This window comes from Cyprinodon variegatus, unplaced genomic scaffold (genome assembly GCF_000732505.1).
Source record: "Cyprinodon variegatus isolate N-32 unplaced genomic scaffold, C_variegatus-1.0 Scaffold68, whole genome shotgun sequence".
Lineage (NCBI taxonomy): Eukaryota > Metazoa > Chordata > Actinopteri > Cyprinodontiformes > Cyprinodontidae > Cyprinodon > Cyprinodon variegatus.
In genome coordinates, this window is record NW_015150521.1 from 1,007,048 (window position 1) to 1,022,403 (window position 15,356).

Here is a 15,356-nt window from a genome sequence, read left to right on the forward strand (position 1 = left end):
TATATATATATATATATATATATATATATATATATATATATATATATATAAATCAACACGTATTTCTTGCAGGGTTGCAGTATTCTTTATTGCCTCCAGGGGTCATACAGAGACACAGAAACTCGTTACACACTTGCACGGTTTTGCAACTCATACGTTGAAGAGAAAACACAGGCTTTTAAGGAACATACGTTTTATTCATTGGTTTATTTTCCTCCATGCTCAATTAATTCTGTTTTATTTGTACTGACTGCTCATAGCCTCCACCACAGCAGAGAGGAACTTCTGCCAGGTTGCCTGGACTTGAGGGTTCAGCTCAGCTTTGAGTTTACAGGCGATGATGATGGTGATGCATTCTGCCAACAGCTGCGGAAGAAAAAAAATCCCCATGTCATGAATTGGATCAACAAGTGTTCTTTGTCACCTATTGAGTCATACAAACAAATCGGTCATTTATATACATAAGTAAAACGTCTTGGGTCACTAAATATCCCTCTACTGTCACTTATAACTAATCAGTAAAGTCGTCAGGTTAGGTGGAGGTTTTGGGGGACCCAAATGCAGAGACTGAAGCTGAAGTGTATCTTGCAGTTTTAATAAATCAAATAGGTGGCAACTGAGGCAAATAAACAAATAAATAACGGAACCAAAATCTTGGACACATCAGGGAAAACACACATGAGGAGCCAGGAACCGAGGAGGAACCAGCAAACAGTGACTGAACAGAAGGTGTATAAATAGGAGACTGAACAAAGACCAGGCTAATCAGTAGATTGGGAGCAGGTGTGGAAAGAAGGATCAAGAAGGGAGCTAGGAGAAGGAGATTGCCACAAGAGGGCAACAGATGGTAAACAAGAAATACTCAAAAAATATAACCAAAAACAACTAGAATAACACAAAATGGAAATGAAACCAATAAACTAGAAAACACAGAAAGACATGAAACAAAGCATAACTAAAAACTCAAAAAGAAAACTTAGACAGAACCAAAAAGTTCCGAATCATGACCAAAGTGATTTAATGTTTGAGAAAAATATATACCAATGAAGCACTACAACAGAACAATTTAGATAAACTAAATGTAACCTAAATATCACGTTAGTGGCTTACTCTGAAGTTGTCCGGATCCACTTTGATTTTCTCGTAGTGAAGCCTGCTTAGAGAATCGTACATTTCTTTAAAGTTGTCCATGTTCTTCACAGTGTTGTCAACAGCCGTCAAAACGACCTTTCCCAGGGCGGACAATTTGGGGTTGTTTAAAATCGCTGTAGTGGTGAAGATGTCCCCAAAACCACCGAAATATCGCTCTATCCATGGGTAAACAATCAGAGCTCTGTTGATTAAAAAAAAAAAAAAACTTAAACCAGTAATACTGTATATCTCTGTACGTGAATAAATCCGCCCGCATAGAAGAGTAGCTTTACAATAGTTTTGACAAACCATCTGTAATTTCTTAGAAGACTAAAAATCGAAGGGTATTTTTGAAATGATAAAGTCTACTTATTCATCCTCACTGGATGGACAGCGCCTGGTGCTGAAATAGCCTGACGGTGAGACAAAACACTGTGCTGCTTTCAATAAATGCCACAAAAACAAAATTGCCATTGAGATAAATGTTGCTGTTGTTTTTTTAAAAAGATTTTTAAATCTAATAACTCACTATATCATTTCGAAATTAGAATTGAACAAACAAACTACCTTGCCCAAAGCTGTTCGCCGATCTCATCAATATCAACCTTTTCCCAAACTCCTCTGATGATCCGGCGCTCCTCTTCTGTCCATTTCACCATGACGCCATGCAATCAATAAATACTTGGAATACGATTTTGTAACAGTACAACACGATCTAATAAAATATTTCCAAGCATAACTTCTCCTCTCTCTGTCTTGGGCGATCGTACCAAGTTTGCTCCAGCTGCTTTGCGCTGATTAAACCATAAACGTTAATTATCTCGACATTCAGGTCTGCCCCACCCAAATAAAAATGATATCGATGGTATGAGGAAAGGTTTGCTGAATGTTTTTTTATTTTTTCATCTGTAGCTATATCTAACTCTTAAACTATATTTCAAATAGATTTGAAGTTAAAAAAAATAATAAGATTTAAAAGGAGCAACACTGGGAATAGTAAAAAACACGAATACAGATAAAGTTATTAGATTTTTATTTTATTTTATTTTCATCATTCGATGTAGTTTACAGTCAGTTTGAATTTAAAAGAAAATTGTTTTATTGTTGATACCTTAGTTGTCTGAGAGAGATGTTTACAAACCTTTACCCTTGCTGGTCTGTCAGGTAAATTTTAGGAATAAAACCAACATTGATATCGATTTTGTTTTTTATTCATATTATATTTTTTTATTTGCTGGTCATGATGAGAAAGCTAAGACTAACGAGTTTAAGGCTTTTCAAATTGTATGTTTATTACTGAGGATTATGTCCTCAGAAAACATGAGTCCATATTTTACATCTTATTAAAAACAATAGGTGAACATGAAAAATCACACTGAGGCATGTATATCATTTGAGTTTTTATTAATGTATTTTTGGCAGCTCAGAAAGTGATGTCATGAAGATCTGTATAACTGCTGCACATCTCTAGTGGTCTGCCGCTTTAGTGGTACTGTTTGGCCAGGGCGGAGACCACCACAGCCAAGAACTTCTGCCAGGCCTCCTGGAATCCAGCGGTGAAAACAGTGGGGCCAAACTTAGCCGCCACAACCACTGAGATGCATTCAGCGAGGACCTGTAGACATAAGCCAATAAGAATAAGAATAAATCAACCTACACAGAATAAAACACGTTTATGCTTCTTAATGTGCGGAAAGACATGCCCTGAAGTTGTCGGGATCCACATGGAGCTTCTCAGAGTGCATAACACTCAGTTTGGCATAGGCCTGCTTGACGTTGTCCAGGTTCTTCACTGCGGTTTCAAGGCCACCCATCACAGTTTTCCCATGTTGAGCCACTTTTGGATTTCCGGCGATGGCTGCGGGGGTGGAAAGATCGCCAAAAGTTCCAAAGTACCTCTGGGTCCATGGAAACACAACCAGAAGCCTAAAAACGAGAAAGTTCCAACGATTATTGCAGATCATCATTTTTTTCCTTTAATGTAATAAAATTTGTTTACAGGTTACCTGACTAGGGCCTGGGGACCAATTTCCCCCACATCAATGTTTGACCACAGCGAGGTGATGGCTTTGCGCTCGGCGTCTGTCCACTCGACCATGGTGATGGTATAAAAGCCTTCTCTGATAGACACAAAAACGAGTTTGTTGATCAAAGGCGTAAGACTGTCTGGATATGTTTACAAGGCCAACATTTATTTACAGTCCGTGACCCGTCCCCCGGACAGGAGCGGTTCTGATTGGACGAGGTGTACTTGCCAATAAAATGACGTCTATTCAGTATGGATAAATGCCAATGAGTGTTGCATCAACGGTCGCAGCATCTCTTAACTTAAAGATTAGAATTTTCTTTAATTTTAATCATCACTTCTCTTGTTAATTTAGTTCAGACAGATGGTGTAGAGTCATGTAAAAGAATTAGATTTGGTTTCATTAAAATTAGGAGTTTCTTATCTGTATTTATTATTATTATCATTTTAATCCAGCAACAATCTATATGAAGAATCTTCTTTAAAAAAAAAAAAAAAACATTTTTCATGTTTTTGAAAGCACTGTGAAAAGTTGCAACGTTTTGTCTGATGTGAATCTTGTTTATTTTGCCATAAATATATTTTATATTTATTTGGTAAAGTATAAAATATGCGTTAGAAAACAACGAGCCGCGCCTAGGTGTAATTCCTCTAACCCGCTCGCATTTACGTATGCATTGTCGTAAAAATGAAGGAGTGGTAGTTTTTATCGAGCCAAACGGGTTGATAGTTTTTGGCACTTTCGTTATCAACGCGGTGGCATCGATTTGATAAGTAGGCGTGGTGCATTAAGGTTTGATATAAAGCTGCAATTACAAATTAACCCAAGCAGCGTTTTTGGTCATTTTTTTCTAGCTGACAACCCAAAGGCAACAATGAGTCTCTCTGACAAAGACAAGGCCACAGTTAGGGATTTCTGGGCCAAAGTGGAAGGGAAGTCCGCCGAAATAGGAGGAGAAGCTTTGGGCAGGTATGCGTAAAGTAATGCAACCCTTACAGGAACTAAAATAGCATATGATAGTGCTGTTTATTTAAGGTTTTAACTATTTTCTTTGCAGGATGCTCGTTGCTTACCCTCAAACTAAGACCTATTTCTCGCACTGGGGAGATCTGAGCCCTCAATCCGCTAAAGTTAAGAAGCATGGAGCCACTATCATGGCATCCTTGGGGACAGCTGTGAAAGGGATCGACAATCTGACTAACACCTTGAGCTCCCTCAGTGAGCTCCATGCCTTCAAACTCCGGGTGGATCCTGCCAACTTTAAGGTAGTTTTTCATGAAAACAATGCATTCAAGTAAAGTGTATACCATCCCTTCACTCTATGTTGTGCGTTTAGTTTCTGCTCTAATATGTTCTGCAATATGTTTGTGCGCCCTGCAGATCCTGGCCCACAACATCATCCTGGTCTTGGCCATGTACTTCCCTGCAGACTTCACGCCCCTGGTTCACGTTTCTGTGGATAAGTTCCTGCAGAGCGTGGCCTGGGCCCTCTCCGAGAAGTACCGCTGAAGTCCCACGAGGCAGAGGCAATAATTGAAAACACCCCACATTCGTAACACCTTTACAAACATGTGGAGGCATGTTCAATAAAAGAAATACATCTGAGGATTTCAGTTCTCGTTTCTTCCTTTGTTATAGACTTTCTTTCTGTCTTTTTTGGGCTTTTACAGAAAAAACAAAAAATGTCTTTAGTCAAAGTCCATGCTGGAATATCACCGTGACTAAAAAACAACAAACAATAAACAAAAATAGCTGAAAGATATTGTGATATAAATTAAATCAAACCCAGTATCTCTGACATAATGCAATAAATACAATCAATAAAGTGCACACAGGAAAATCATAATAACAGACAAATAGCAGATAATTCAACATTTTTTTTATACCGTCCAAATAAATGTTTGAAATGCTGGCATGTTTGTCATTGGTTTGCTTTTCAGTTCTTTTCTTGTTAGAAATAAAAAAACAGTATCTGTAGAACACAAAATATTTAAAACTCAGAACATATTTTCTGTGTTAATCTCTGGTTTGCTTTTTTGCACAAACATTCAAGTAAATATTTGTTTATGTATTTTTATAGTTTGTTGTTATATCTGTGTTGCTTAATATTGTTGTTAGTTTGGTTCTATATCATCAGTTTGTGTCTAGTTTTTATTTCTGAAATGTGAAGGTTCCTTATTAAGTTTTGGTTTATTCTATTATGTTAGTTTTAGGTATTTTATCTTGGTTTGTTTCCTTTGTCTCATGTCAAGCTACATCAGTTGGAGGTGGTGAATTTCTCCCAGTTTTCCTGTCTTTTCTCTTCCACAGATTTTTAGCAGTATTTTCTGATCACATTCAACTGATGCCTATTTTATTCACTATCATTTCCTCAGCAAATACATAATTGGTTTTTATTGTATATCTGTGGCTTCTTCATTCTTATTCTTTTTTTGTGCTCATCTGTAGGGTTTTCTTTCATAAAAGGTCAACCATGGAAAAAAGAATTGCTATCAATTCATATCTTTATTTATTAATTATTGGTGGGGATGGATGTGCTTTTAATGTCTTATTCTGTTGTAAAACTTCTAATATCATGATGCGCCTTTTACTCTACTATTTATTTCGACTAAACTGTTTTGTGAATTTGATTAGGAGCAGAGTACACCATTCAGTTTAATAAACTACGTGCAAAACACTTATCTTAATCAGGTTTTCCATAATTTTGCTGGTTTCACCTTTTAAATAAAGTGTTCCCCATGGTTATGAGGAAAAAATTTGTTTAAATGTAAGGAATAAACTGTTTAGGAAATGGTTATAATTTTAGCTAAAGATAAAAAATAAAATAAAATAAATAAAAGCAAACAAAAAAAAAGTTGTAAACATTTATGAAAATGAGTAGGTAGTTTTGCTGCAGACAAACATACATTTTATTCAGTAATCATAATGAGCTTGCTAATCCCTATAAGCAGTTTTTAAAATAAATGTTTTACATTTGTTTTATTGTCAACCTCTTTGATTTCACAAATTAAAGTTCTAAATCAAAAACAATTTATTTTAACTGCATTATTTTATACCATCTTTTATAATTTGGTTATTAATGGTAATATTAATCTTATTGTCATCAGTATTACATATATACAATTAAGTACATATAGGTGAAGGAATAAACTATTTCAAGCCCTTTATTTACTTTAATTTTAATATTCACAAGAACTACAAATTGGGCCTGTCAAATTATAATATCACTCAATTTCAAAAAATCTATGTTATATGCGGAGTCATATATATTGTCCAATGATGGCCTACAAAATTGAGGGGAAGACTGGTGACTTGACAGATGTGGATGATGTCCAGTAATCGACATAATCCACAAGGATGGTATGTCAGAAAAGTTTGGAGTGCTACTGATGTGCTCACAGGTACAATGAGTGTGATAGCAAGACGGAAGGAGTACTTTGAAGAGTTGATTAAGGAAGAAAAAAGAGAGAAACAGAACAGAGGAATTGACCATTCTGGATCACAAAGGGGCAACAATTAGTAAAGATGATGACATATATATTCACATATAAAACTATAAAGATCAAATGCTCCATATAAGTATCATCACATGATAAGTTAGGATGAAGTAATGAAGATCTTGATAAGATGAAAAGTAAAAAGACAGTTGGTTCAGAGGATATACCTGTGTAGAAGTGGGTCTAGGAGAGACAACAGTATAGGTATTGACTGCATAGTTTGATGAGATCTTGGTGAGTTAGAAGATGCCTGATGATAGGAGAAGTGTTTTGATTATAATTTTCAAAAGCAAGATATGCAGGATTGTCAAAACTACAGCACTGAGGTTTCTGGAAACATACAATGCAGTAAGGTTATAGGAAAGGTTCATTAAAAACAAATTTACTACTGTACATAGCATTTATTTGGGTAAGGCAAGGTGCTTTTTTGTACGATAAAATATAATTTTCTTTACAAATTACCTTAAAACCAAAAGTGCTACCTTGTGATAAAACTAGTACCATACACAAATACAGCAAGCACAATATAATAAACTTATAAACAACTAAGAAAACAGCACAATGAAATAAAACAATGCATGGGGCATTATATGCTCCTTGCATTTCTATCTAAAAATAAAGGAACTAATCGTCTGTGATATACTTAGGTGGTGGTTCATAGAATTTGTCCTTAGAAAACCTAGGCACATTTTTTTTTTCTTGTTTTTTGTTTTAATCAAAATTGGTATCTATTGAATAGTAAATGTATTTGTGAACTTCAAGCATTTACAAATATTTACACTATAAATAAACCAAATCAAACTAGTGACAGTGCAATAGACACACTCGTACAAGTTATTTTACCCCAAACTCGATATTTGTTAAGCATGGGGCACCCAGAGCCAGCAGCTGGTTTAGTTGTTCACTAACCCCTGAAGAACAAAAGGAAACATCTTTGATGATCAACATATTCAGATCATGGAAAAACTGGATAGTATGCAACAGTAGTGAAGGAAGCCATCTTCTGCAAAAAGAAAAAAAAAGCCATCAGTGATCAGAATGGGAAGGACTGTACTTTCAGCTCTAAATCATATACAAATCAGTCTAAAGAGGTTACAGAAACGATCTTATCTTGATTTAAATAGCCAAACACAAAACTCCTAAAAAATAAAATAAAATAAAATAAAATAAAGGCCACAACTACCCGACAGATGGCTCATTGATTTCCATGTAATTTGCTTTGGAGGAAAGACCCCCTGTGGCTTAAAAAGCTCAGAGCTCCAACTAAAGGTTATAATAGTGCTAGCTGATAGAGCTGACACATATTGGTTTTAAAACCTTATCAGAAAAACTGAGCGAATGTCTGGTTGCCTCCGATTTAAGCCTGTTTTGTGGTCGCTATCTTTAGTTTATTGGCTGATGATAGAGCGTCCTCTGCTGGAAGGATTTAATACTAAACCCGCATTTATCAACGTGACAAGAATTTGCAGCCGAGAAGATATGACCTTACAATTAAACATGTTGTTTTTATTTTCCTCTATGTTTTGTATTTTAATCTGCGAAGGGAAATTATTCAAGTCATTTTTTCGAACACAAACAGGATTTATATCTGAGAAAGGCTATTAATTTATGTTAAAAAACCAAACTACTAAACAAACTATTAAAAAACCTCTGAGTATGATTTAGATGATATGGTCTCAATTATGAAACTCGTAATACGTGTTTTCATGAGTTTTATCTTTTTTTTTTTTTTTGCAGTTTTTTTGTGCCAGAACAAGCGTTTAATTTATCTTAAGAAGCCTAATACAGAAATCAAAAATGTACGTAATCCCATAAATATCTTAAAATAGCATCCATCCATCATCTCCTGCTTATTCTGTCAGGGTCACGGTGGAGCTGTTGTCTGTCTCCTGTCTCCACTGGACAGGTGCATCAGGTCTTGGTCTTTGTTTTTGGACCAGTGCATCACAGAACTAAAAATACAAAGTATTAAAATACTAAACTGAATTAAAGTAGAAAAAACAGGAACGCGCTATTATTCTTTTTGGATTCTGCTGTGACATCGATCTCCACTCTGCCTCGTGGAGCTATCCTGGGTGCTGGATTGAGTGTAGCAAACTACCACCAGGAGAGGCAGCACCATGGAGAGCGCCTAAGCACCGACATGCCTAATTATGGATTTATTAATACAATAACATTTTAACCAAAAAAGGAAAGCAACACTATTGATTTATTAGATATATTAAGTACCGGTAGTATGCTTTTCATTGAAGTTATGCATGAGCATTTCAACATTAATGCAAATTATTAAATTCATCACATGTACATCCCGAATATTTAAAACATCGCAGGAAGTTAATTTATATAAATAATTCAATTAAGAAAACGTAAGTTCTTAATTAAAATAACTCATGTTCAGGAATACAAATAGCAACTGCCACCCTCCTTGAGTTAAGACTAGAGGTGGCTAGTAACAAGTTACATTTGTTGAGTCACATTTATTGGGTAACATATTTTTGTGTACAAGGAGTAATTGTACTGCACTGTAACTATGAGAATATCTAATGAACTGTTGTCATGTGGTCCAAAGTCCTTTGTGAGATGGAATTAAGTCTTTATTTTCATTTGCAAATCAAATTCACAAAGTGCAGAAGGAGAATGTAGTGACTTGTTTGAACAAAGAAAAAAACAAACAAAAAGCGAACCAAAGCCTCTCAGGGGATGCTGATAGTCACTTGGTTGATCCGCCCCTTCAATTAATGAAGCTTGATGTTTTTTGAGAGCAGTTGTTGATCCTTTGTGCTCTTGAAACAAGATGCTTTTGCTGTCGTACATTTATAGTAACTTACTTGCCACAACACAGCGATCAAACAAGCATTACAACCACGGCAATGGTCAAAATCTGTATGTTTGCCACAATCAGCACACCTGCTATGAAGGTATCTGTGTCTCCTTTTAACAATCCAGCATCCCCCTATGTTACCTCTGGTATTACACCAAAATAAGATAAATAAACAAACTCCACAAGTTGCAGATTTGTAGAACCACGTTATCTTCTAATGTTCGTCCAATGTGTTTTATCAGATACAAAGCCAGAACAGCCATTCATGATGAGTGAACAGATGTGTATTAATTGCATTGTTATTACTGAACTTGCTAAACCAGTCTACTTTCCCTATCTAAGCCTCATAGCTAATCAAGGAAATAATATCAAGGGGAGGATGCAGTCCTGCAAATGCAGACCAGATAAACAGCTCTGTTTTTCAAGCCACCTGTTCTTTATTTCCAACCAGCAGAGCTCTACCTCCATCTCTCTATGTATTAAGGAATTCATCACACAAAATCCCCTCTTAACAATTTCACAGGGCATGCACTGTACAGAGTTTATAGATAAAATCTCTATGTGGGACAACACCTAAGTATGCATCCATTATATATTAATGTTATGGCTGATTTTACATTTCATATGTTCAAAGCCCTTAATATGCACTGATTTGGGGGGTATTGTTTAACTGATATACATAACTGTCCAAAACACACACACACACACACACACACACACACACACACACACACACACACACACACACACACACACACACACACACACACACACCAGTGATGGTTATCCAGAGTAGAGACAGTTGAACTAGAACACCTGAGAGGTCTCTGCGGTCTATATATTGACAATAAGTCGAGAATGAATTCTGGACATAAGGCATTCAGTGATTTATAGACCAACAGATGTATTGTAAGTTTGTTTTCGGAGATAGGGGGAGTAAGTGGAAGGACATTAGAACTGGGTTGATGTGCTCAATTTTCTTTTTGGTGAAGGCACAGGCAGGAGCATACTGGATCCACTACAGCTGTCCTATCCACTTTTTGGGCAGCCCTGTGAAGACTTTTGCAGTAAGGTATGAGGTCCTTCTGAGACATTAGTTGCTAATCCTGGAGATTTCCTTCAGGTGATAGAAGGCCAGCTTTGCATTGTCTTTGTACTGAATTGTGTTATACAAATAAATTTGCCTTGCCTTGCCTTGCCTTGCCTTGCCTTGCCTTGCCTTTGTTACTGCCTTTATGCACCTTTGGGGGTTCAGGTGTGGGTCATCACTACACGCAGATTTTGAGCCTGGTGGTTTCTAGCTGTAATAACTGAAGCTATGTACTAACTCTTAAACACTCCTTTTATGGTCCAAAACTATTCATTCAGTTTTGTTTCTGTAACAACCATGTGAAGAGTTCTTCTACACATTTAATGAGCACAATAATGGTGTCATATTCATTGTAGCTCAATAAATTGCCTAAAGGCTTTTGCTTTATGCTGTAGTTTTGACAATGCTCAATAAATCAAAGGAAGTCACCCGTCTTAAAGAGGCCATGCCTATGTTGTCATTTGGGAGATATATTATGATTGTTTTTTTGTTTTTTGTTTGTCTCTTTTTAAAGAATGTTTAACAAATAAAAGATTTAAACATGAAAAATATACTGTTTGTAAGAACCTCTATAAAACCAAAACTGCAAAATATTTACAATTTTCATTATATGGAGTGAATTCATTGTGTTTTTGTTTATTTTTTCCTTGTTTTTTTCATACACTTCTGCAATTCTGATAAATCTGGAATTCATTATTTTAATCTTTCAGGACTAAGGATAAAGTCAGATTATAAAATAGGCTACATTTTGCTGTTTTGATTAATTTATCACTTCTATCCCTTGAGCATATATAGAGTGTGGGTTTTTTATTAATTTTTAATTTTTTTATCTCGGTTGCGGTTAAACAGATTCATAACCTTTTGAAAACCGTTTTGATAAGGAATCACACAAATTACAAGTAACAAAACAGAAATCAACATTTTGTGCTTTTCCATCCATGTTTATTGTTCATCTCTTTTTCCCAAATTCAGCAGTTCATCTGTACTTTTCAGACAAAGCAAGAGCAACAGCAGCCAGAAATTTGTCCATAGCCACATGAACCTCAGGGGTGAAGTCGTTGGGCTGTTTCATGGCCAGAACCACAAGGATGTTGTGGGCAAGAATCTATAAAGAAACAGGTGATGAAAGGCATTGGACTTCAGCAACACTGATAGAAAACAAAGACCAATGCAGCCCAAATAAAGCAGGTTTGTGGTGAATGCGTGTGTAAAATATTCACCTTGAAATTAGCAGGGTCCACTCTCAGAGTGAAAGCATGCAGCTCGCTGAGGTCCAGGAGACCTGCTGTCAGATTCTCAATTTTAGCAACAGCATCACCAACTCCAGCCATCACTGTAGCTCCGTGCTTTTTCACCGGGGCAGAGCCAGGGCTCAGGTCATTCCAATGAGAGAAGTAGGTCTTGGTCTGGGGATATACCACCAGCATCCTGAGTGGGGACAAAACAGAATGGATTAATGCATTTTTTGAAAAAGTGGTTGATATTAAAAGGTTTTAGGTCATATTACCTGCCAAGAGCATCTGCTCCAATGGCCGCTGCATTGGGAGAGATCTTCTCCCAGAAGTCTTTGACAGCTTTCTTATCCTTAGCAGTAAGACTAGTCATTGTTGCTATTTCAGTAATAAACCAACAGTGTGAGAGTTATATGTCTGAGAAAGAGCACAGGCACACCCAGCACCATGGGAGGCGGTCCAAGTCATCCTAAAGAGCTATGTTGGAGATAAAATCTTTCTGTCTCAGAAGCTTCTTTAAACTAGAAAATATCTTTCTTAGTAATACATAAAAAAGAAATAGAAAAATATATAAATATATTATATTAATGCAAGCATTTCAAAAGGTCACCTATTTTTGCCGCTATGTAAAAATAAATTTTTTTGCTTTTTAAATCCAAAGTTTGATTTCATTTTATCAAGACACACACACACAAAAAAAAGTTAAATAAAAACAGAATAGGTGTCGGGACTGTCTTTATCTGGGAGACAATATTTAAGCTAAGATTTTTTTTCTCCCAATTTAGAAAAAAGGAGTTTGCTTTTGAAATTTTAAAGTGTTAGGCAAAAAATATTTAATTTTCTACTTGTCTCCCAATTAACTGTTGTTACAGGTATATGCATTAAATTTATGTTTGCAGCACCAGAAACATACAGATACAATACCTTGCATAATACATTGTAATAACACTGATCTCAACGCATTTAGTAAAGATTTCATGTGATAGACTGAGGAGAAACAATGCAAAGTTTTTGAATATATAATACGAACCCTAAAAAAAAGGGACACGGGTAAGTATAAATTTCCCTTTAACCCAAGGCTCCCAAACAAAAATCTAGCACAGTCACTTTCTATGTAGGCCCTGTAGTAGTGTAGTAAATACAGGATAAATACAGGATGTGGTCAATCACCAAAGCTCTAAGTCAGATAATCTGTAGTTCTGGTATAAACTTGAATTGAGAGAGTTTAAGTCATAAGAATGCTTCTGAAACACATTGTATAAGGAAGCAGAAAGTAAAGCTAAACATGTTTATGATAAAAGCTCTGTCCCAGGAGCTCGGCACACCCCTTATCATTTGTTCCAAACACTTATCACATCACCTTCTTGTCTGTCCCACCTACCCTATCAGATGCAGCCTTCTGGGGTGGGGGGAATGGATTTGCTTTAAAAGTTGTCCCTTGTGTCAGACATGTGAGCACAGCAGCTGCTAAAGACAGAAACGCCAACAGCTTGAAAAAATGGTTCAGTGGACTGATTTCGAGCGTGCCACCATCAAGGACATCTTCTCCAAAATCGACAGTGCTGTCGTGGGGCCAGCAGCTCTTTCCAGGTAAAACAACTGTCTTATATTATTATAGACTATAAAATAAAGTCAGTGTTCATCAATGCGTTTTGTTATACTGCTGCTCTATAATTCTCAAAATGTCTTCTCAGGTGTCTGATTGTCTACCCCTGGACTCAGAGGTACTTTGGTAGCTTTGGAAACCTCTACAATGCGGAAGCTATAAAGTCCAACCCCAAAGTGGCCGCTCATGGACAGGTTGTCCTTGCTGGTCTGGAAAAGGCTGTGAAGAACATGGATGACATCAAGACCACATACAAAGACCTGAGTGTGCTGCACTCTGAGAAGCTCCATGTTGATCCTGACAACTTCAATGTAATGAAAACTCCTCACTGCTTATCATTCACTGCATGTTCAGGTTTTCATTGTTTTCTAATGATATGTTGTTGCTCTGCAGCTTCTTTCCGACTGCCTCAGCATCGTGGTTGCCTCTCAGATGGGTGAAGCTTTCACTGCTGATGTCCAGGCAGCTTTCCAGAAGTTCTTAGCTGTGGTTGTGGCCTCCCTCAGAAAGCAGTACCACTAGAGTGCTCCAGCTAAAGACCCTAAATCATGATCCTTTCAGACTGATTGTTTTGGTCTAAAAAATAAAACAATAAAATATTTGAGCAAATTAAAAATTTTTGTCCTTTTTTAGGCCTCTTTTATGTATAATGAGCATTACTGCAATTCATAAAATGATGAACAAGACAAAAACTTTTCAAAAACAAAAATAGCAGGGTGGTTTAAAAATTCAAGGTGGACCTACAGGTCAATCACATTAAGCTGGTAAATATGGAGTATCTATTTTGGGGAATGTTCAAAAGGATTTTAGAAGCTCTTAGAAGTGATTTTAGCTCTAGTCTTTATGACAATTCTAACGGAACAAGAGAAAATTCCACAAATTTATTTCCCCTACTTTACTTGCTTATGCTGATAATCAGTTTATTTTGCTTCAAGTATTGTCATATATTTCATTCACATGATCGAATGTCTCTTTGGTCTAGTCTCTTATTGTAGTGAGACGTTTAATTCGATAGATGAATGATGTTATAATTAGAAGCCTGTGTGGATTAACCTCAACCTTTTTGGAGTTGGTGCATTAACTAGTCTAAATAATCTAAATAATATCTAAATAATTTAATCTAATAGATTGTAAAAAAAAAAAAAAAAAAGTGCAACTGAGTCAGGTTTGAAGGCTGCTTTGCTCATAGATAACCTTTTCCCTCTGCCGACAAATTTGCTATGGGATTGATATCAGACAACTGTGAGGACCTCTCCAAAAAAGTTTCTTGTCGTCCTTTAGCCACTTTTTCAACTGATTTTGTGTTATTCTTTAAATCAGTTCTAAACTTTAACTTTCTAGATCTACCTTGAGAATTTGAATATGATTTCTCCTCATAATTTAATCTATTTTAAGAGGCAAACCAGTTCCCCTCTGCTGTAAAAACCCCTGCACATCACCATACTTCACAGTTAGGATCAAGTTTTTAGTCTGTCAAGCTTCTTCTTTTAAAGAAAATAGGACTCTGGTAATCACATGATTCAGAATTAGGATTGGGCTGACATTATTATTTGAGGTTTCCCTAAATGTTCTTTCATCATGGGGATATTAGTATATTCAACTACTTAAGATGCCTTAAGAAAAAATAAATAAATAAATTAGTTTTCTTGTTTTGTTTTTTTTTTGTTTGTGTTTTTTTATAAATGTTGAGTTTGGTCAATTAGTTCCAAAGAAAACCAGTTCTCACATTAATTTATAGTATTAAAAATGTAAATCAAATAGTCTAACTTACAAAAATTCTTCAATGTGAGCTATTTAACTATAAACTAATGTGAGTAACCAGCATGCAAGGATAACTGCTGTTTGGACCCCAAAAGCACGAGAGCCCTAAGAGCACTGTTTTCACAAAACTGTTTTCATGTTGACAAATATAGACTGGTGTATGTTTATATGTTATATGTTAATATGATTAT

At 36.0% G+C, this 15,356-nt stretch overlaps 5 protein-coding genes across 5 annotated transcripts; 2 read left to right on the forward strand and 3 right to left on the reverse strand.

Moving 5' to 3' along the window:
* Window positions 1-237: 237 nt before the first annotated feature.
* Window positions 238-1,790, reverse strand: LOC107083090 (hemoglobin subunit beta-1-like). Its single transcript, XM_015372054.1, has 3 exons — window positions 1,699-1,790; window positions 1,111-1,333; window positions 238-366 (listed from the first exon to the last, which is right to left on the reverse strand). Exons 1-3 carry the CDS (start codon window positions 1,788-1,790, stop codon window positions 238-240), a joined length of 444 nt encoding a protein of 147 aa, XP_015227540.1.
* A 769-nt stretch (window positions 1,791-2,559) lies between these two features.
* On the reverse strand, window positions 2,560-3,273 carry LOC107083085 (hemoglobin subunit beta-A-like). Its single transcript, XM_015372048.1, has 3 exons — window positions 3,138-3,273; window positions 2,835-3,057; window positions 2,560-2,746 (listed from the first exon to the last, which is right to left on the reverse strand). The coding sequence occupies exons 1-3, from the start codon at window positions 3,227-3,229 to the stop codon at window positions 2,615-2,617; spliced, it is 447 nt and encodes a 148-aa protein (XP_015227534.1). The 5' UTR covers window positions 3,230-3,273; the 3' UTR covers window positions 2,560-2,614.
* Window positions 3,274-3,991: 718 nt separating this feature from the next.
* On the forward strand, window positions 3,992-4,678 carry LOC107083089 (hemoglobin subunit alpha-B-like). Its single transcript, XM_015372053.1, has 3 exons — window positions 3,992-4,127; window positions 4,216-4,423; window positions 4,539-4,678. Exons 1-3 carry the CDS (start codon window positions 4,033-4,035, stop codon window positions 4,665-4,667), a joined length of 432 nt encoding a protein of 143 aa, XP_015227539.1. The 5' UTR covers window positions 3,992-4,032; the 3' UTR covers window positions 4,668-4,678.
* Window positions 4,679-11,486: 6,808 nt separating this feature from the next.
* On the reverse strand, window positions 11,487-12,239 carry LOC107083060 (hemoglobin embryonic subunit alpha-like). The gene is made up of 3 exons (XM_015372004.1): window positions 12,074-12,239; window positions 11,787-11,994; window positions 11,487-11,671 (listed from the first exon to the last, which is right to left on the reverse strand). Exons 1-3 carry the CDS (start codon window positions 12,169-12,171, stop codon window positions 11,543-11,545), a joined length of 435 nt encoding a protein of 144 aa, XP_015227490.1. The 5' UTR covers window positions 12,172-12,239; the 3' UTR covers window positions 11,487-11,542.
* An 899-nt stretch (window positions 12,240-13,138) lies between these two features.
* On the forward strand, window positions 13,139-14,020 carry LOC107083043 (hemoglobin subunit beta-like). Its single transcript, XM_015371984.1, has 3 exons — window positions 13,139-13,388; window positions 13,493-13,715; window positions 13,798-14,020. Exons 1-3 carry the CDS (start codon window positions 13,297-13,299, stop codon window positions 13,924-13,926), a joined length of 444 nt encoding a protein of 147 aa, XP_015227470.1. The 5' UTR covers window positions 13,139-13,296; the 3' UTR covers window positions 13,927-14,020.
* The last annotated feature ends 1,336 nt before the right edge of the window (window positions 14,021-15,356 follow it).